The sequence below is a fragment of the Salvelinus namaycush genome, chromosome 1 (genome assembly GCF_016432855.1).
Source record: "Salvelinus namaycush isolate Seneca chromosome 1, SaNama_1.0, whole genome shotgun sequence".
Lineage (NCBI taxonomy): Eukaryota > Metazoa > Chordata > Actinopteri > Salmoniformes > Salmonidae > Salvelinus > Salvelinus namaycush.
In genome coordinates this window covers 16,874,206-16,896,251 of record NC_052307.1, presented here as the reverse complement: position 1 = coordinate 16,896,251, position 22,046 = coordinate 16,874,206, and the positions used below count along the sequence as shown (strand labels likewise).

At 43.5% G+C, this 22,046-nt stretch overlaps 1 protein-coding gene across 1 annotated transcript in view; it reads right to left on the bottom strand.

The window, feature by feature from the left end:
* LOC120050646 (transient receptor potential cation channel subfamily M member 6-like) overlaps window positions 1–22,046 on the bottom strand; it is a 44,884-nt gene that overhangs the window by 4,505 nt on the left and 18,333 nt on the right. Inside the window, 14 exon segments of the mRNA XM_038997229.1 lie at window positions 847–1,136; window positions 1,896–1,961; window positions 2,313–2,363; window positions 2,578–2,603; window positions 4,069–4,124; window positions 12,114–12,160; window positions 12,259–12,361; window positions 12,575–12,675; window positions 14,649–15,562; window positions 15,657–15,789; window positions 16,043–16,239; window positions 16,388–16,502; window positions 16,646–16,820; window positions 17,091–17,342. Of these exon segments, the coding sequence (XP_038853157.1) occupies window positions 847–1,136; window positions 1,896–1,961; window positions 2,313–2,363; window positions 2,578–2,603; window positions 4,069–4,124; window positions 12,114–12,160; window positions 12,259–12,361; window positions 12,575–12,675; window positions 14,649–15,562; window positions 15,657–15,789; window positions 16,043–16,239; window positions 16,388–16,502; window positions 16,646–16,820; window positions 17,091–17,342 (2,526 nt within the window).

The window sequence follows — 22,046 nt, the reverse complement described above, 5'->3', positions numbered from 1 at the left end:
GGGCCCAGAGTTTATGACCAGACCAGGAAAAGATCTGTCTTACAATAACCAGGACCCAGAGTTTATGACCAGACCAGGAAAAGATCTGTCTTACAATAACCAGGGCCCAGAGTTTATGACCTGACCAGGAAAAGATCTGTCTTACAATAACCAGGGCCCAGAGTGTATGACCTGACCAGGAAAAGATCTGTCTTACAATAACCAGGACCCAGAGTTTATGACCTGACCAGGAAAAGATCTGTCTTACAATAACCAGGGCCCAGAGTTTATGACCTGACCAGGAAAAGATTTGTCTTACAATAACCAGGGCCCAGAGTTTATGACCTGACCAGACCAGGAAAAGATCTGTCTTACAATAACCAGGGCCCAGAGTTTATGACCTGACCAGGAAAATATCTGTCTTACAATAACCAGGGCCCAGAGTTTATGACCTGACCAGGAAAAGATCTGTCTTACAATAACCAGGGCCCAGAGTTTATGACCTGACCAGGAAAAGATCTGTCTTACAATAACCAGGGCCCAGAGTGTATGACCTGACCAGGAAAAGATCTGTCTTACAATAACCAGGGCCTAGAGTGTATGACCTGACCAGGAAATATCTCAAATCAAATCAAATCTTATTGTTCACATACACATGGTTAGCAGATGTTAACGCGAGTGTAGCGAAATGCTTGTCTTACAATAACCAGGGCCCAGAGTTTATGTGACCTGACCAGGAAAAGATCTGTCTTACAATAACCAGGGACCAGAGTTTATGTTTAAACGGGTCTTGTGGTCAGACACTTCTGACCCTAAAAACAAGCTATGATGTTATATACTGTATGTACATATATATGAAGTTTATACCCGCAAACAGAGCTGGAGGGGGGTGTCGCTGTGGAAGACCCTCTGCCAGGTGCAGACCACATCGGGCTGGATGGCTTTGACCACATACACGCAGCCCACCCTCAGGACGTCCCTCTCGGCCCAGGTGCAAAGTACGAGCATGGCCCTGCGCAGCCCCCCATCCAGACAGCCCTCGCTGGACAGCGGCTTCAGCACCGCAGACAGCCCCTTGGATGACCAGTAGGATATGGAGGACTCCGGGCCTGCAGCTTCCACCTCCTCCAGGGAGTAGACACTCACCTCCTCTCCCGCTGCCAGGGACCATGCAACCACGGGGAAGATGGTATTAGGGAGGCAATAGCATGCTTTTGAATGCACCCAAAACAGAAACAATCAATTTCCACTAGCATTGCTACATTCTTTTTTTTAAATAAATTTTATCCCCTTTTCTCCCCAATTTTCGTGGTATCCAATCGCTAGTAATTACTATCTTGTCTCATCGCTACAACTCCCGTACGGGCTCGGGAGAGACGAAGGTCGAAAGCCATGCGTCCTCCGAAGCACAACCCAACCAAGCCGCACTGCTTCTTTAACACAGCGCGCCTCCAACCCGGAAGCCAGCCGCACCAATGTGTCGGAGGAAACACCGTGCACCTGGCCCCCTTGGTTAGCGCGCACTGCGCCCGGCCCGCCACAGGAGTCGCTGGAGCGCGATGAGACAAGGATATCCCTACCGGCCAAACCCTCCCTAACCCGGACGACGCTAGCCCAATTGTGCGTCGCCCCACGGACCTCCCGGTCGCGGCCGGCTGCGACAGAGCCTGGGCGCGAACCCAGAGACTCTGGTGGCGCAGTTAGCACTGCGATGCAGTGCCCTAGACCACTGCGCCACCCGGGAGGCCCAGCATTGCTACATTCTTTAAAAATGCTAGTGAGATCATTCTAGAAACTGCTTAAAAACCAGCTAACAAATTTAAGAACCGTTTGGAGAAACAACCACACCCTAGTGGAGTCTAAAATAATTGAAACGTCAAGAACTATCCCTTTAACGTGATTGGCTGATGACTTACCCATTATGGAGACAGGTGTGAAAGGTATGGTGTGAGCAAGCCTCATCAGGTTGTTCCTTTCCATGGCTAACACGACCACCACACATTTACAACACAACATACGATTAACATTTATATTTGAGTCATTTAGCAGACGCTCTTATCTAGCTTCTTACAGTTTGTGCATTCATCTTAAGATAGCTAGGTGGGCCAACCACATATCACAGTCATAGTAAGTACATTTTATCTCAATAAAGTAGCTATTAGCAAAGTCAGAGTTAGTAAGGGAGGGGGGGGTTAAATTGGGGTGTAAGTTCACGAAAGGCACAACACAGCATATTACGATGTAACGCAACATAACCAGACAAAAACAGGTCATATAATTTAGCTATCAGATCTACTTTTTTGTGTATGATTTATGTGATTGTTGGGGAGTACCTGAGTAGTGTGGGTCCAGGTCTTCTGTGGATTGAAATGTAGAGGATTTTACTAACAGACAAACAAACACAGGGAAAACAACCAAGACAGACCAAAACATGAACGATTATAGTTAACAATTCCGCTTTTGCTTAGGAAGGTAAATATTCTAGCAGAGGGGGGGGGGAAGCTAAGAAAAATAAAGACAAGGAAAACTAATAGGTGTGATTTCTTTTTCTTTTTTTAATACAAGCCATTAATACAGACAATGATTCCGGTTGCCTACCTTCAGGTGCGATCCCACTTCGCACTCTACAACAGAAGAACATACAGAACTCACACAACTATCCCACACAACTATACACAACTTCAGTACTTCCACAGTGACCACTTTCTCCACAACTCTGTCTAACCCAAACAGTAACCCTTATCCTAACCCTAACTCTAGCCCTAACAGTAACCCTTATCCTAACCCTTACCCTAACCTTAGCCCTAACCCAAACCTTTATTCTAACCCTAACTCTAGCCCTAACAGTAACCCTTATCCTAACCCTTACCCTAACCTTAGCCCTAACCCAAACCTTTATTCTAACCCTAACTCTAGCCCTAACAGTAACCCTTATCCTAACCCTTACCCTAACCTTAGCCCTAACCCAAACCTTTATTCTAACCCTAACTCTAGCCCTAACAGTAACCCTTATCCTAACCCTAACTCTAGCCCTAACCCAAACCTTTATTCTAACCCTAACTCTAGCCCTAACAGTAACCCTTATCCTAACCCTAACTATAGCCCTAACAGTAACCCTTATCCTAACCCTAACTCTAGCCCTAACAGTAACCCTTATACTAACCCTAACTCTAGCCCTAACAGTAACCCTTATCCTAACCCTAACTCTAGCCCCAACAGTAACCATAACTCTAGCCCTAACAGTAACCCTTATCCTAACCCTAACTCTAGCCCCAACAGTAACCCTTATCCTAACCCTAACTCTAGCCCTAACAGTAACCCTTATCCTAACCCTAACTCTAGCCCTAACAGTAACCCTTATCCTAAACCTAACTCTAGCCCTAACAGTAACCCTTATCCTAACCCTAACCCTAACCCTAACAGTAACCCTTATCCTAACCCTAACTCTAGCCCTAACAGTAACCCTTATCCTAAACCTAACTCTAGCCCTAACAGTAACCCTTATCCTAACCCTAAACTTAACCCTTACCCTAACCTTAGCCCTAACCCAAACCTTTATCCTAAACCTAACATTAGCCCTAACTGTAACCTTAGCTTATCTGTTGCTTATCAACAAGACTGTCACCATCTGATCGCATGACCATCTGATCATCTATATGTGACTATATCAAAATAAAGTGTAACCAGGTTTTCTTTCAAATACTAGCTGCTAGCCAATCACTAGCAGCGGTTGATTGAGCTTGCTTGGCGCAATGGAACCAAAGGGATGGTCCCAAAAATGTAAATACGCCTATCCGGCACTCCAGGTAGGCTCAATCAACCGCTCAAAGTATTTTAAAGTTCAAGAAAATTATTTGAACTCAGGTCTGACTCCATTTGGGCTTTTTACACTACTAAGCCGAACCAGGCCGAGACAAATTGAGTTGCATGGAGATGGCATAGTTACTGTACGTATCCACCCTAGTAACTGGAACCATGCTGAAAAGGATCATATGGAAAGGAAACATCCGAGCCAGCAGAGTTTGGTTCGGTTCAGCACATGTAAAAAGGGTAAATGTGATGTCCAGGGACCGTCCCATGCAGACTTACGAGGACCTGCAGCTGACAGAGCAGGCCCAGCTGGTCCACACGGACTGACTGCAGTCCTGCTGGACAAGAGCAGGAATTACATAACAGTTATTGCATTGCATCATTTGCCACGTCCTTGAGTGCACAGTCGGGCATCAGATTGATATGTCATATGATGTGGTTAGCTGATATGGTAAACACCTATCCAAACTGAGTTTTGGCAGGCAACTGCAATGTAGTCGACCTGGAACATATCCATAGTCTTAGCTGAGCATCTTTAAACACTCTTTAACCTATTATTACTCCATGGGCCAGCAGGCCAAATTTCACATATTTGTCCACTTTGGGGTGGCAAATTCTAATGATGATTTTCATTTTGATATACCCCCAGATTGGAGGTAGCTGCATTAAATGCTATGACCCCTATCCGGTTAGTTGGGCCAACAGGATTGAGGGTATGAAATGTAATTTTGTATTATCTGGGAAGAATCTTCTCAAACTAAGGCAATTTCATATGTTATTAACTTCATAGTACAACACAATATGGAACAATAGGAATGGTAATGACATCCCTATAGGCCCACCTTTGGGGGGCAAAGGTCATACATAACTCTATTATCACATGGTACCCGATGATAACTCCACCAAATTTCACACAGAACAAGAAGACCCATTGGAAAAGTTTTATACCTACTGTATACAAAGTCATCATATATTTTGTCTATAATTAGTCCCAGCAGGCAGCAGCCTATTTTTAAGATGGCCACCATTCATTTCAATGAGGAGGAACTGCATTGATTTTGCATGGCCATAACTGAATAAATATTTGGTGTAATAAGACCAATACTGGCTTATAATGTGTGTTATAATGAGGACAACATGAAATGATGGTCCAAGTATGTCAGATATACTGTATGTATTTAGCTAAATATACCAGAATAGTGTTTGTAGAACAAAGGAGGTGGGGTACGCTTCATGATCAACAACTCTCAACTGTCGTAATGTAGATACTCTTTCGGCATTTTGTTCACCCGATCTGGAATACCTGACGATTAAATGCCGACTCCACTACCTCCCAAGAGAATTCTCATTGTTTATCGTTATGGCTGTTTAGATTCCTCCGCAAGCCGTCTTTTATTTAGGCATGTACAGAGTACAAAACATTAGGACCACATTCCTAATATTGAGTTGTACCCCCCTTTACCCTCTGAATTTGTCAGGGCATGGTCTCTACAAGGTGTCGAAAGCGTTCCACAGGAATGCTGGCCCATGTTGACCCCAGTGTGTAGGGCCCAGTGTGTAGGGCCCAGTGAGTGTGTAGGGCACAGTGAGTGTGTAGGGCACAGTGAGTATGTAGGGCACAGTGAGTATGTAGGGCACAGTGAGTGTATAGGGCACAGTGAGTGTGTAGGGCACAGTGAGTATGTAAGGTACAGTGAGTGTGTAGGGCCCAGTGAGTGTGTAGGTCCCAGTGAGTGTGTAGGTCCCAGTGAGTGTGTAGGGCCCAGTGAGTGTGTAGGGCCCAGTGAGTGTGTAGGGCCCAGTGAGTGTGTAGGGCCCAGTGAGTGTGTAGGGCCCAGTGAGTGTGTAGGGCCCAGTGAGTGTGTAGGGCCCAGTGAGTGTGTAGGGCCCAGTGAGTGTGTAGGGCCCAGTGAGTGTGTAGGGCACAGTGAGTTTGTAGGTCCCAGTGAGTGTGTAGGGCCCAGTGAGTGTGTAGGGCCCAGTGAGTGTGTAGGGCCCAGTGAGTGTGTAGGGCCCAGTGAGTGTGTAGGGCCCAGTGAGTGTGTAGGGCCCAGTGAGTGTGTAGGGCCCAGTGAGTGTGTGGGGCAGAGTGTAGAGTGTGTAGGGCCCAGTGAGTGTGTAGGGCACAGTGAGTGTGTAGGGCCCAGTGAGTGTGTAGGTCCCAGTGAGTGTGTAGGGCCCAGTGTGTAGGGCCCAGTGAGTGTGTAGGGCACAGTGAGTATGTAGGGCACAGTGAGTGTATAGGGCACAGTGAGTGTGTAGGGCACAGTGAGTGTGTAGGGCACAGTGAGTATGTAGGGCACAGTGAGTGTGTAGGGCCCAGTGAGTGTGTAGGTCCCAGTGAGTGTGTAGGGCCCAGTGAGTGTGTAGGGCCCAGTGAGTGTGTAGGGCCCAGTGAGTGTGTAGGGCCCAGTGAGTGTGTAGGGCACAGTGAGTGTGTAGGTCCCAGTGAGTGTGTAGGGCCCAGTGAGTGTGTAGGGCCCAGTGAGTGTGTAGGGCCCAGTGAGTGTGTAGGGCACAGTGAGTGTGTAGGGCACAGTGAGTGTGTAGGGCACAGTGAGTGTGTAGGGCACAGTGAGTGTATAGGGCACAGTGAGTGTGTAGGGCCCAGTGAGTGTGTAGGGCACAGTGAGTGTGTAGGGCACAGTGAGTGTGTAGGGCACAGTGAGTGTATAGGGCACAGTGAGTGTGTAGGGCACAGTGAGTGTGTAGGGCACAGTGAGTGTGTAGGGCACAGTGAGTATGTAAGGTACAGTGAGTGTGTAGGGCCCAGTGAGTGTGTAGGTCCCAGTGAGTGTGTAGGTCCCAGTGAGTGTGTAGGGCCCAGTGAGTGTGTAGGGCCCAGTGAGTGTGTAGGGCCCAGTGAGTATGTAGGTCCCAGTGAGTATGTAAGGTACAGTGAGTGTGTAGGGTACAGTGAGTGTGTAGGGCCCAGTGAGTATGTAGGGCACAGTGAGTGTGTAGGGCCCAGTGAGTGTGCATAGAGACAGTGCAAAACTAAAAATATAAGGTCAATAAGGATACAAGGTTAACTCGTACAGCCCGTGAAGCTACTTTGTTAGCTATTTATCAGTCTTATTGCTTGGGTATAGAAGCTGTTCAAGAGCCTGTTGGTGCCAGACTTGATAAACCGGTACCGCTTGTCATGCGAAAGCAGAGAGAACAGTCTATGACTTGGGTGGTTGGAATCTTTAAAGATTTTCTGGGCCTTCCTATCACACCGCCTGGTATAGATGTCATGGAAGGGGCAGGTGTTCCTAATGTTTTGTGCACTCAGTGTAATACCATTGACAGTTGTTACAAATAACCATCCCACAATAGGGAAGTGGTAGCTAAAGGTTCATGGTCCCCCGGACTACCCGACACACCTCCAACAGAACACCCCACCCCCTTCAGCCCACTACCTCGGTGTGGTGGAGACACACCAATTACACTAACAAACAAACCAATTTCACTAACAAACTATAAAATAACATCAACAGGAAGATTTGAAAATAGAACTACAAAAATAATAATATTTTAATTGTTATATGACTGGAGATTAGGAGCACCTTTCCGTAGTCTATGAAATCAGGCCCATCCCTTGAAGTGTTATTTGGTCCCACTTATCAGTAAAATCTTGAGACCTCCCACTTTCTTTTGCAATCAATCCTACTAGTGTATAATAGTGTTTGACTGTTATTTTTTAAATAATCCAATACTACCATTTGTTTTCTGAGTTTTAAAAATGAAAACCTTACCCAGCAGAATCAAGAGATTGTATATCGTGTTGCATCTGTACCTTAAGTCACCCAATATAACTTTTTGTGGAGATATAATACAATTATGTAAAACAGGGAGTAACCACTCTTGTACTTTTGCCCAAAAGTTAGCAACTATGGGACAATACCAGAAAATATGTAACAAATCCTCCACTTCCACAACCCATTCTTCAATACCCCATATTTGAAACACCAAAAACCTGTTTCCAAGGAATGGGAGTATCAAACTGCTCTTCCCAGAAAGAGTGGGATTTGTGTAAGATGGCATCCAATTTGTTGTTTTCCAACTGAAAATGGTATGTCTTCAATGATTTGAACTCTAGTTAACCATCTTTGAGAACAGGATCGGTGTCCCGTCCGCCGGACGGTTGAGCTAACGTAAGCTAATGTGATTAGCATGAGGTTGTAAGAAACAAACAAAAAAATCCCAGGACAAAGACATCAGAAAGCTTAAATTCTTGTTAATCTAACTGTACTGTCCAATTTACAGTAGCTATTAGAGTGAAAAAATACCATGTTATTGTTTGAGGAGAGTGCACAATTATGAACTTCAAAATGTATGAATAAACCAATTAGGCACATTTTGGCAATCTTGATACAACATTTTGAATAGATATGCAAGAGTTCACTGGATCAATCTAAAACTTTGCACATACAGTGCCACCTAGTGGCCAAAGTCTAAATTGTGCCTGGGCTAGAATAATTAATTATGCTGTTTCTCTTGCATTTCAAAGATGATGGCACAAAAACAAAAACAATAAAAACGGTTGGTTTTTCCTTTGTACTATCAGTTACCAGATCTAAAGTGTTACATTCTCCTTTCACATTTCCATAAACTTCAAAGTGTTTCCTTTCTAATGGTATCAAGAATATGCATATCCTTGCTTCAATGCCTGAGCTCCAGGCAGTTAGATTTGGGTATGTCATTTTAGGTGAAAATTGAAAAAAGGGGCAGATCCTTAAGAGGTTTTAATATGAGGTCTTCAAACAAACAGTTTCTCTTTTCTTTCACTTAACTTTTTCTTCAATTCTGTAGGAATTGCTGCCAGTAACTGATTGTTATTATGATTTTAATATATTTGTATATTTGAATTCAACCATATGATTCGGCTCTGAATTTCAGTCAGTCTAGGTAAATAATTTGATATGATGGCAAAAATGTACAAAATACTATGTTTTTAAGATGAGATTCACCCAATAGAATGTTCCATTGTTGTTTGATGTATTCATTTTCAAAGACCATGTGACCATTTCAACTTGTCTCAACATTCCTTTATCAGCCTGCAAACATTTTATTGCATAGACTCCCATACAACAAAACATGATACCAAATCCAAAAAGGTAGTTGAATTCAGAAGTTTACATACACCTTAGCCAAATACATTTAAACTCAGTTTTTCACAATTCCTGACATTTAATCCGAGTATAAATTCCCTGTCATATAAATTAAGATCACCACGTTATTTTAAGAATGTGAAATGTCAGAATGAAGTTTACATACATTCAATTAGTATTTGGTAGCATTGCCTTGAAATTATTTAACTTGAGTCAAAGGTTTTGGGTAGCCTTCCACAAGCTTCCCACAATAAGTTGGGTGCATTGTGGCCCATTCCTCCTGACAGAGCTGGTGTAACTGAGTCAGGTTTGTAGGCCTCCTTACTCGCACAAGCTTTTTCAGTTCTACCCACAAATGTTCTATAGGATTGAGGTCAGGGATGTGTGATGGCCACTCCAATACCTTGACTTTGTTGTCCTTAAACCATTTTGAAAGAACTTTGGAAGTATGCTTGGGGTCATTGTCCATTTGGAAGACCCATTTGTGACCAAGCTTTAACTTCTCTTGGGTAGGGGGCAGCGTTCGGAATTTTGGATGAAAAGCATGCCCAAATTAAACTGCCAGCTACTCATCCCCAGAAGATAAGATATGCATATTATTAGTAGATTTGGATAGAAAACACTCTGAAGTTTCTAAAACTGTTTGAATCATGTCTGTGAGTATAACAGAACTTATTTAGCAGGCGAAACCCCGATGACAAACCATTCAGATTTTTTGTTGTTGTTGAGGTTACTCTCTTTTCAAAGAGTTTTCATTGGGAAACCAGATTTCTAAGGGACCTTCTTGCAGTTCCTACCGCTTCCACTGGATGTCAACAGTCTTTAGAAATTGGTTGAGGTTATTCCTTTGTGTAATGAAGAAGTACGGCCATCTTGAAGGAGGGTCACTCGAAGTGTCCTGTTTGTTAGAAGCGCATGACCAGAAAGCTAGCAGCTGGTTTTAATCCTGTATTGAACACAGATCATCCCGTCTTCAATTTGATCGATTATTTACATAAAAAAATACCTAAAGTTGTATTACAAAAATAGTTTCCAATTTTTTCGCAAAGTTTACAGGTAACCTTTGAGATATTTTGTAGTCACGTCTCACAATTTGGAACCGGTATTTTTCTGGATCAAACGCGCCAAATAAATGGACATTTCGGATATATATCGACGGAATTAATCGAACAAAAGGACCATTTGTGATGTTTATGGGACATATTGGAGTGCCAACAACAGAAGCTCGTCAAAGGTAAGGCATGAATTATATTTTTATTTCGGCGTTTTGTTGCGCCTGCAGGGTTGAAATATGCTTCTCTCTCTTTGTTTACAATGGTGCTAACTCAGATAATAGCATTGTTTGCTTTCGCCGAAAAGCCTATTTGAATTCTGACATGTTGGCTGGATTCACAACCAGTGTAGCTTTAATTTGGTATCTTTCATGTGTGATTTAATGAAAGTTTGATTTTTATAGTAATTAATTTCAATTTGGTGCTCTGCATTTTCTCTGGCTTTTTGCCAAGTGAGAGAGTAGCGTCCCGCCTAAACTCCAATTTTTGGATATAAATATGAACTTTACCGAACAAAACATACATGTATTGTGTAAAATGAAGTCCTATGAGTGTCATCTGATGAAGATCATCAAAGGTTAGTGATTAATTTTATCTCTATTTCTGCTTTTTGTTACTCCTCTCTTTGGCTGGAAAAATGGCTGTCTTTTTCTGTGACTTGGCTCTAACCTAACATAATCGTTTGGTGTGCTTTTGTAGTAAAATCTTTTTGAAATCGGACACTTGGCTGGATTTACAACAAGTGTAATTTTAAAATGTCGCAAAATACTTGTATGTTTGAGGAATTTAAATTATGGGATTTCTGTTGTTTTGAATTTGGCGCCCTGCAGTTTCACTGGCTGTTGACGAGGTGGGACGCTACCGTCCCACATACCCTAGTGAGGTTAACTTCCTGTATGATGTCTTGAGAAGTTGCTTCAATATATCCACATCATTGTCCTCCCTCATGATGCCATCTATTTTGTGAAGTGCACCAGTCCCTCCTGCAGCAAAGCACCCCCACAAGATGATGCTGCCACCCCCGTGCTTCACGGTTGGGATGGTGTTCTCAGCTTGCAAGCCTCCCCCTTTTTCCTCCAAACATAACGATGGTCATTATGGCCAAAAAGTTATATTTTTGTTTCATTAGACCAGAGGACATTTCTCCAAAAAGTATGATCTTTGTCCCCATGTGCAGTTGCAAACCGTAGTCTGGCTTTTTTATGGCAGTTTTGGAGCAGTGGCTTCTTCCTTACTGAGCAGCCTTTCAGGTTATGTCAATATAGGACTCGTTTTACTGTTGATATAGATAGTTTTGTACCCGTTTCCTCCAGCATCTTCGGACCAAAGTACGTTCATCTCTAGGAGACAGAACGCGTCTCCTTCCTGAACGGTATGACGGCTGCGTGGTCCCATGGTGTTTATACTTGCGCACTATTGTTTGTACAGATGAACATGGTACCTTCAGGCGTTTGGAAATTGCTCCCAAAGATGAACCAGACTTGTGGAGGTCTAAAAAAGGCTTGGCTGATTTCTTTTTGATTTTCCCATGATGTCAAGAAAAGAGGCACTAAGTTTGAAGGTAGGCCTTGAAGTACATCCACAGGTACACCTCCAATTGACTCAAATGATGTCAATTAGCCTATCAGAAGCTTCTAAAGCCGTGACATAATTTACTGGAATTTTCCAAGCTTTTAAAGGCACAGTCAACTTAGTGTATGTAAACTTCTGACCCACTGGAATTGTGATACAGTGAATTATAAGTGAAATAATCTGTTTGTAAACAATTGTTGGAAAAATTACTTGTGTCATGCACAAAGTAGATGTCCTAACCGACTTGCCAAAACTATAGCTTGTTAACAAGAAATTTGTGGAGTGGTTGAAAAATGAGTTTTAACCTAAGTGTATGTAAACTTCTGACTTCAACTGTACAAAGCTACTCTTTTGGAGTGGGTATCATATCAATGTGTTCATAGGAATGGGGAGACAAAGATAAGACTATTAAACCTCTGCCACCCCAGAGTGGACACATTTTTTCGCTGGCCCACGGACTATTTCTAGAGAGATCTCTATATACAGTATAAATCTCCACACATCTTTATATATGGTTCTGGTACCTTTTCCTCTATTTTTACTTAACATCTTTATATTGACAAAACATAACTACTTATACATACAACACAAGATAAAATCTTACCTGATGTGAAAAAGCTACTTTCTGCAACGAATCCATGGGTTCAGAATCTGAAACAATATTGACACAAGAAGGTGAGATGGTGAACAGAATTGATCAATGGCAAAGATAGGAGGTCTGCCCTCTTTCTGTCTCTATGCGTACATACTGAGTGGGTTGGGGCTGGCAGAGGCAGACCAGCACACAGGCTCCCCTCCCCTGCGCCTCCTCTTTCTGCACACGTCAGAGAGGTATGAGTCCACCTCTTTCCCCTGAGAACAGAGTGGTCAATGAAGGGTAATCTCAAATCAATCGATATACACAGACTATACACAGCTTTACGTGTACTGTTGTAAATAGCTACAGCTCTGTTAGACTGTGGCACCATGCAGGACCTAGTAGTAAATGGCAGATACCGTTTGAACAGTGTTCAGACGTCTGTCTGTCTAGTGTCGGTCTATCTGTTTGTCTAGTGTCTATCTTACAGCGTCTGAAGAACTCTCCTCCAGGATCTTGACTGTCTTCCTGCCCTGACACCTCTCTCTGCTCCCTGAGGTCACTGCCAGATCAAACCAGTTGGACGACTCTGCAAAACACAACCAGGACAGGTAGAATCACTTGAGATACATTGGGAAACTGATTAGTGTCATGGAATGTTAGGACATCTACTTTGTGCATGACACAAGTCATTTTGCCAACAATTGTTTTCAGATATGTTATTTCACTGATACAATTCACTGTATCACAATTCCAGTGGGTCAGAAGTTTACATACACTAAGTTGACTGTGCCTTTAAACAGCTTGGAAAATTCCAGAAAATGGTGTCATGGCTTCTAATAGGCTAATTGACATCATTTGAGTCAATTGGCGGTTTACCTGTGGATGTATTTCAAGGCCTACCTTCGAATTCAGTGCCTCTTTTCTTGACATCATGGGAAAATCAAAAGAAATCAGCCAAGACCTCAGAAAAAAAAATGCAAGTATAAACACCATGGGACCACGCAGCCGTCATACCACTCAGGAAGGAGATGCGTTCTGTCTCCTAGAGATGAACGTACTTTGGTGCGAAAAGTCCAAATCAATCCCAGAACAACAGCAAAAGGACCTTGTGAAGATGCTGGAGGAAACAGGTACAAAAGTATCTATATCCACAGTAAAACGAGTCCTATATCAACATAACCTAAAAGGCCGCTCAGCAAGGAAGAAGCCACTGCTCCAAAACCGCCATAAAAAAGCCAGACTACGGTTTGCAACTGCACATGGGGACAAAGATTGTACTTTTTGGAGAAATGTCCTCTGGTCTGATGAAACAAAAATAGAACTGTTTGGCCATAATGACCATCGTTATGTTTGGTGGAAAAAGAGGGAGGCTTGCAAGCCGAAGAACACCATCCCAACTGTGAAGCACGGGGGTGGCAGCATCATGTTGTGGGGGTGCTTTGCTGCAGGAGGGACTGGTGCACTTCACAAAATAGAAGGCATCATGAGGGAGGAAAATTATGTGGATATATTGAAGCAACATCTCAAGACATCAGTCAGGAAGTTAAAGCTTGGTCGCAAATGGGTCTTCCAAATGGACAATGACCCCAAGCATACTTCTAAAGTTGTGGCAAAATGGCTTAAGGACAACAAAGTCAAGGTATTGGAGAGGCCATCACAAATCCCTGACATCAATCCTATAGAAATGTGTGGGCAGAACTGAAAAAGCGTGTGTGAGCAAGGAGGCCTACAAACCTGACTCAGTTACACCAGCTCGGTCAGGAGGAATGGGCCAAAAATCACCCAACTTATTGTGGGAAGCTTGTGGAAGGCTACCCGAAACGTTTGACCCAAGTGAAACAATTTCAAGGCAATGCAACCAAATACTAATTGAGTGTATAAGTTGTCAACTTCTGACCCACTGGGAATGTGATGAAAGAAATAAAAGCTGAAATTCTCATTCTCTCTACTATCATTCTGACATTTCACATTCTTAAAATAAAGTGGGGATCCTAACTGACCTAAGACAGGACATTTTTACCAGGATTAAATGTCAGGAAATGTGAAAAACTGAGTTTAAATATTTTAGGCTAAGGTGTATGTAAACTTCCTACTTCAACTGTATATATATATTTTTTTGTAAAGTGGTTTCTTGCATCGAACAACACAACATTTTCAGTCACCTCCTTGTCTGAAGGACAAGTGGATAAACAGGTTAATGTCAAGCCCTGCATGTTTTTTTCAAATGTCTAATGGAATGTAGGCCTACACTGAGCACACATTTGCTGCAACTGTTGGCTGAATGATATAACAGCTATTTCCATGTTTAAATGTTATGGGATGCATTTTCTCTATTGTTTTTGATGGTAGGCCACTCTGATAGGCTTACATTATGATCAAATAGTCACTGTAGCCTACTTGACCACTGTCTGAAACTGTAACTTAAAGCGGGTACAGCGTCAGTGTTCACAGTAAACGCACGCTGGAAGTTGCACAACATTTTCAGTGCTCAGCAGACATGAAATTTGCTCAGGGCCATAACATTTTTAGAGAACATGGCATAAGACGGTGGTAGAGTACCTCTGCTTTTACTGCAGCCAAGGGGTATGTCAGCTGTGAATCTTCCCCCCTCCGACAGGCAATCGAGGGCGGGGAAGGAGGCTCGTAGCTGGCTCAGGGGGACACCAGAGAGAGCCATGTTCTCCATGCTAGAGGAGAGAGAGCGGCTGTGACTGTAGGGCCGGTCCCTGGACAGACCCGCCCACCGGTGAGGACGCTTCCTGCCCCACTGGCCCCGTCTGGAGAGAACTGCCCCAGGGTCGTCGTCCTTACAGAAGGCGGGGTTCACCAAACCCCTGGCCCCACAGCCTCTCTCATCCTGGGTGTCCGACAACAGGAAGGCATGACTAGAGGCCCTGGACCCATTCACATCAAAGGACTTCCCAAACTCATCTCCTTCCTCTTCCATGGACATCTCAGGGTCACAGCAGACCCTGGGTTTGCCGTGGGGGGGTTCCAGAGAACTGTCTATAGCCCAGGCCGAAGGGTACGGAGGAGAGCCACAGCGGGAAGGCACACACGACTCACCAGCCCCCTGCCCTCCATGGTCGCCGGCCCCCCAGGCCCCCGTGTGCCACTCTAGTGACGGGCGTTGGCTGCGGGAGGAGGTGTGGCCCCACAGCAGGGAGGGTGGGGTGCTGCGGTAGGCCCTAGGGGTGTGGCAGGGCATGATGTCAACACTGCCTCCACCTCCGTGGGGGAGGGTCCAGCTGTGGGGGACATGGTGACGGGAGGGGGTGATTGGCCGGCAGTGGCCTAGGCGGGCCTCCTCCTGCTGCAGGCTATCGGAGGCCGATAGGAGGGTGAGGGTGTCCACGGCCAGGGCGGACAGGTCCTGCAGCTGACCTAGCTGGCTGTCCAGCACCTGCAGGGTATCCTGGATGAAGTGGACCCTATCCGACACCTCGCCCATAACCACACCCATCTCCTCAGCCCTGTCAGGTAAAGGACATAGACAGATATTCAGGTGAATCACAAAGAAAAAGTCTCAATAGCTATTGAGACACTCTTTCTAAGTCCCAGTCTCACCTTTCTGCAGTGGCTCGTACCCTGTTGATCTGGCTGCAGAGAACATCTTGGTTTTTCTCATGGAAATACGACACCAAACACCTCTCCTCAAACTCATGCAGCCTCTTCAGCTCCTCTTGGCCCAGGTAAAGCTCTGACAGAGGGAGAAAGAGATTACATTTTTCCAACACACAATCTACTGTAGTATTTGTCTACCACATGGAAATGCTGTGAATCAATACTGTCATAGAAACACAGTGTAGTAGGCTAAGGCTCAATCAGACTTTTAATGGTGTTTCATCAAGAAATAAATGCATCCACGCCCGCGCACACACACACACACACACACACACACACACACACACACACACACACACACACACACACACACACACACACACACTCACTAAGCCCACAGGAGTCCCTCTCCTGCTCGGACGAGCCTCTGTGTTTCCGGTAAATGGCAGTCACACACAGGGTCATGTGACTCAGGATGATGAGGGGCGGGGGCAGCCACGGCTTCTCCTGATAGGTCATGATGTAACGGTAGCGGTTGTACTTCCACAGCTTATTGGATATGGACTTCATGTCAAAGTAGACATTGCTGTCAAAAAGGATCCATAAGAAACAGTACAGCATTCAGAGAAGCTGCAAAACCCCATTTGTACATAAAGCATAAAACATAAAGACACAATCAGGCAGAGACACACAGAGTCAAAATACAATTCATATTTTTGATAGAGAGTCCCTACTTGAAGAAGGCAATGAGGATGTTGACCATGATGATGTACTGGAAGAAGAGGTAGACGGCCTGGAGGAAGGGGGTGAGGAAGGCACCGGGGACACACGGCGTGTCACCTGCACAGGCTGCCACAAACACACCAGATGTCTCAAATAACACCCTATTCCCATAGACTGTTGCCCATGCAGGAGTCTACCTACACAGCTCTGGTGTTGCAAGCAGCGCCAACCAATTGAGTCACTACTGTGACTGGTCACTGGTTACTCACTGTCTATTTCGCCTGCGTACACTTCTCCAAACATCATCCAGTATGGCTGGTTGACTACATCTCTGAGCAGGCTCCATGACAGAGCTTCGTCTGGAGACAAGATGGCCTTCCTGGACACGCCGAAACTCAGCAGCACAATCGCCATCATCACCACAATGTAGAACATGTTACTAGTCTGAGCAGATGGGTAGAGAACACAGAAAAAAATACAAATATGACTCCATTTTGTTTGTATAAATTAAGATATGTGCTGTATGGTCAGTCAGTGTTCTATCCCAGCACTAGGGGGCACACAATTGTGCACATTTTTGTTCCAACCCAGCACTAACAAACCTGTATCAACTTATCAAAATGTGCATCACTTTTGACCAGGGCCCATAGTATGCCATATCATACTCACTCTAGGTGTTAGCCCAAGGAAGGAAAGGCACATGGCTTTACTCACCATCTTGGTGATCATGGTGAGGTAGGCCCCGGCATGCTGGTTGACGGCCAGCAGGTCCAGCACCCGAACATACCAGAAGATGATGTCCAGGCAGTAGGTGATCCGGCCGGCAGTCCGGTAGGACCCGCTGTCCCAGCGTAGCCCCAGCCCCACCAGGAAGAGGACGATGGCCAGGAAGTCAGTCACATTCCAGTACTCTCCAAACCACACCTTCAGCTTTTGACTGGGTTTCCTCGGCACCGACATGAACACCTAATAAGTAGTCACAACCCACACCTCACTATTATTTAAATTAGTTATCAATTTTAAATATACATATACAGCCAGTATACATACATTTAGTTTAATTCAGTGCTATTGGTGAAGAAAGCACTGTTGTTAGTGTTTGTTAGTAGCCTAGTACTGTATTAACAGATTGCTGGCTAATTTGCACAACAAATTATGTCGATCTCCATGTAGTATAGCTGTATGCCGTGTCAGAGACAGCTATGATGATCAAAGTATTTGAGTAAAATTAGGCTACTGTGGATATTTTTATGAGTTGCCTACAGGGTGTCTCCCATGGCAACCTCTAGCATCATGTAATGTCATAAAACATACTGTATAAATCCTAGAATTAGGCATTAGAACACTAATTAATTAAGTAATTGTATATGATATCTATGGTATGAATGATGACTGGCAGTGTGATTGGTTATTATTGTGAATCTCACACGCTTGACGTTAAGTTGAAGTATAATATTACTTTATGGTAAGATGGTGAGATAATGACCACTGAGTTATTCTGTGAACGTACAGTATATTTATACCCTGTACCACCCCCCATAGAAAGTGAAATATCGTTTGAAAGCTACTTGTCTTTTTGGAAATCTCGATCCCAGCACCCCTCCATAAAGGCCATAAATCATGCGCTATGGTGATTTTCATCGAATATGCATTGTAGGTCAATTCACAAAGTGCAAACATTTAGTATGCATGGAAAGGGTACAAATGATGGTCATTGGGGCGGCAGGTAGCCTAGTGGTTAGAGCGCTGGGCCAGTAACCAAAAGGTTGCTAGATCGAATCCCCAAGCTGACAAGGTACAAATCTGTCGTTCTGCCCCCGAACAAGGCAGTTAACCCACTGTTCCTAAGCCATCATTGTAAATAAGAAATTGTTCTTAACTGACTTGAATAGTTAAAAAGGTTCAAATTAAAAAAATTATAATTGGAAAGCAATGAAATTCCTTCTCCATCCACATGACCTTATATGCATCCTCCACATGTGCCATTTATCTAGCTCAATAGGAAAATAAGTTTGAAGTTTCCTCACTTCTCTGGGTCTTATTTTTGAAAGCCCTGATTGCTAAGGTCATTTTATGATGTCAGCCTTGAAAATCCGTTTCGCCATTTTTTGGCATAACAACTCACTACCAAAACCAGACACAACTGGTTTCTAGCGGCAAAGAGAAATTGTGATCTCCTACTTCTATCTAGTGGACGTTGTATTCAAACTGTGAGTCACAAGTAATTCTCAAGTCACAAGGTCCAAGTTTCGAGTTGAGTCCCAAGTAGAACAGGTCAAGTCTCGAGTCAAGTTCAAGTCCTGCATTCTAAGGGACAGATCAACATTTACTGGTCTGGGGTGTGTGTGGGGGGGGCTGGTCCAACTCAGGTGTCAGAAAAGAAAATGCACCTACCTCCCCAACTTTAAAAATACTTTCACATAACCCTCCCATTGCACTGTAAAATAAATTGAACACCATCCCTCTCATAGAATTAACTCAAAATAATGTTTAAGACCACAAATAACAATAACTGTTGTGACCGTGTGTTTACAAACGTGGATATCAACCTTGCCACTTCTTTTGTGGCACAGTCGATGCCACGCAGGGCTACAGGCCAGAAGGTTGAGGGTTAACCGACCACCACAGACGAGCTCACTCTCCATGCCTGTTATATTACTTTATGATCAGAGGTGGTTGCAGACATTGATCAGCTAGGGGAATCCGATTTCAACATTTTGATTCCATATTTATAATTTTATAAAATATATGCAACACATTTTTCACCAACAGGTTTCTGTGCCAATGCAACACACAACCAATAAAAAGAATATAGACGTTGTGCACTTCATTATCATTATACCGTAGGCCTACCCAGTATCGAAGGTTTGGTCTCTGAATGTCATTAAACTTTATGTTTTGCAACAGATGTCTCTTTCATTTCATCGAATTGCTTCTGCACAGTTTGGACTGATTGATTTTATTTGTCAGCAATAAAAATACATACAGTTAAGGTCGGAAGTTTCGCCAAATACATTTAAAGTCAGTTTTTCACAATTCCTGACATTTAATCCGAGTAAAAAATCCCTGTCTTAGGTCAGTTAGGATCACCACGTTATTTTAAGAATGTGAAATGTCAGAATAATAGTAGAGAGAATGATTGATTTCAGCTTTTATTTCTTTCATCACATTCCCAGTGGGTCAGAAGTTTACATACATTCAATTAGTATTTGGTAGCATTGCCTTTAAATTGTTTAACTTTGGTCAAATGTTTTGGGTAGCCTTTCACAAGCTTCCCACAATAAGTTGGGTGAATTTTGGCCCATTCCTCCTGACCGAGCTGGTGTAACTGAGTCAGGTTTGTAGGCCTCCTTGTTCGCACACGCTTTTTCAGTTCTGCCCACAGATTTTCGACAGGATTGAGGTCAGGGCTTTGTGATGGCCACTCCAATACCTTGACTTTGTTGTCCTTAGGCCATTTTGCCACAACTTTGGAAGTATGCTTGGGGTCATTGTCCATTTGGAAGACCCATTTGTGAGCACGCTTTAACTTCCTGACTGATGCCTTGAGATGTTGCTTCAATATATCCACATAATATTCTTACCTCATGATGCCATCTATTTTGTGAAGTGCACCAGTCCCTCCTGCAGCAAAGCACCCCCACAACATGATGCTGCACCCCCGTGCTTCACGGTTGGGATGGTGTTCTTCAGCTTGCAAGCGTCCCCCTTTTTCCTCCAAACAAAATTATGGTCATTATGGCCAAACAGTTCTATTTTTGTTTCATCAGACCAGAGGACATTTCTCCAAAAAGTATGATCTTTGTCCCCATGTGCAGTTGCAAACCGTAGTCTGGCTTTTTTATGGCGGTTTTGGAGCAGTGCCTTCTTCCTTGATGAGCGGCCTTTCAGGTTATGTCGTTAAAGGACTCGTTTTACTGTGGATATAGATACTTTTGTACCTGTACCTGCATCTTGACAAGGTCCTTCGCTGTTGCTCTGGGATTGATTTGCACTTTTCGCACCAAAGTACGTTCATCTCTAGGAGACAGAACGCATCTCCTTCCTGAGCGGTATGACGGCTGCGTGGTCCCATGGTGTTTATACTTGCGTACTATTGTTTGTACAGATGGACGTGGTACCTTCAGGCATTTGGAAATTGCTCCCAAGGATGAACCAGACCTGTGGAGGTTTACAATTCTTTTTCTGAGGTCTTGGCTGATTTCTTTTGATTTTCCCATGATGTCAAGCAAAGAGGCACTGAGTTTGAAGGTAGGCCTTGAAACACATCCACAGGTACAGCTCCATTTGACTCAATTGATGTCAATTAGCCAATCAGAAGCTTCTAAAGCCATGACATCATATCCTGGAATGAATTTAATGTATATAAACTTCTGACCCACTGGAATTGTGATACAGTGAATTATAAGTGAAATAATCTGTCTGTAAACAATTGTGGCAAAATTACTTGTGTCATGCACAAAGTAGATGTCCTAACTGACTTGCCAAAACTATAGTTTGTTAAAACTTCTTATGGCTGCAATCCCGGTAACGGGATGATATGACAACAGGCAGTGAAAGTGCAGGGCGCCAAATTCAAAACAACAGAAATCTCATAATTAAAATTCCTCATATATGTGTCTTATACCATTTTAAAGGTAATCTTGTTGTTAATCCCACCAAAGTGTCCGATTTCAAATATGCTTTTCAGCGAAAGCACCACAGACGATTATGTTAGGTCACCACCAAGCCACAGAATAAGCACAGCCATTTTTCCAGCCAAAGATAGCAGTCACAAAAAGCACAAATAGAGATAAAATTAATCACTAACCTTTGATGATCTCCATCAGATGACACGCATAGGACTTCATGTTACACAATACATGTATGTTTTGTTTGATAAAGTTCATATTTATTTACATTGGCGTGTTACGTTCACTAGTTCCAAAAACATCCAGTGATAGTACATAGCCACATCTATTCAACAGAAATACTCATCATAAATGTAGATGATAATACAAGTTATACACATGGAATTATAGATATACCTCTCCTTAATGCAGCCGCTGTGTCAGATTTCAAAAAACCTTTACGGAAAAAGCAAACCATGCAATAATCTGAGACGGAGCTCAGAACTATAGTCAAATTAGCCGCCATGTTGGAGTCAACAGAAACCAGAAATTACATGATAAATATTCCCTTACCTTTGATGATCTTCATCAGAATGCACTCCCAGGAATCCCAGGTCCACAATAAATGCTTGATTTGTTCGATAATGTCCGTTATTTATGTCCAATTAGCTACTTTGGTTAGTGCGTTTGGTAAACAATTCCAAAGTCACAAAGCGCGTTCACTAAAACGTGACGAAATGTCCAAAAGTTCCGTAACAGTCAGTAGAAACATGTCAAACGATGTATTGAATCAATCTTTAGAATGTTGATAACATAAATCTTGAATAACGTTCCAACCGGAGAATTACATTGACTTCAGATGAGCGATGGAACGGAGCTCCCTCTTATGTGAACGCGCATGGTCAAAGAATGGTCACCTCATGGCAGTGGTCACTAATTCTCCTCTCATCTGGCCCCCCTTCACAGTAGAGTCATCAGACAAAGTTCTACAGACTGTTGACATCTAGTGGAAGCCGTAGGAAGTGAAAACTCATCCATATCTCGCTGGGATTTCAATGGG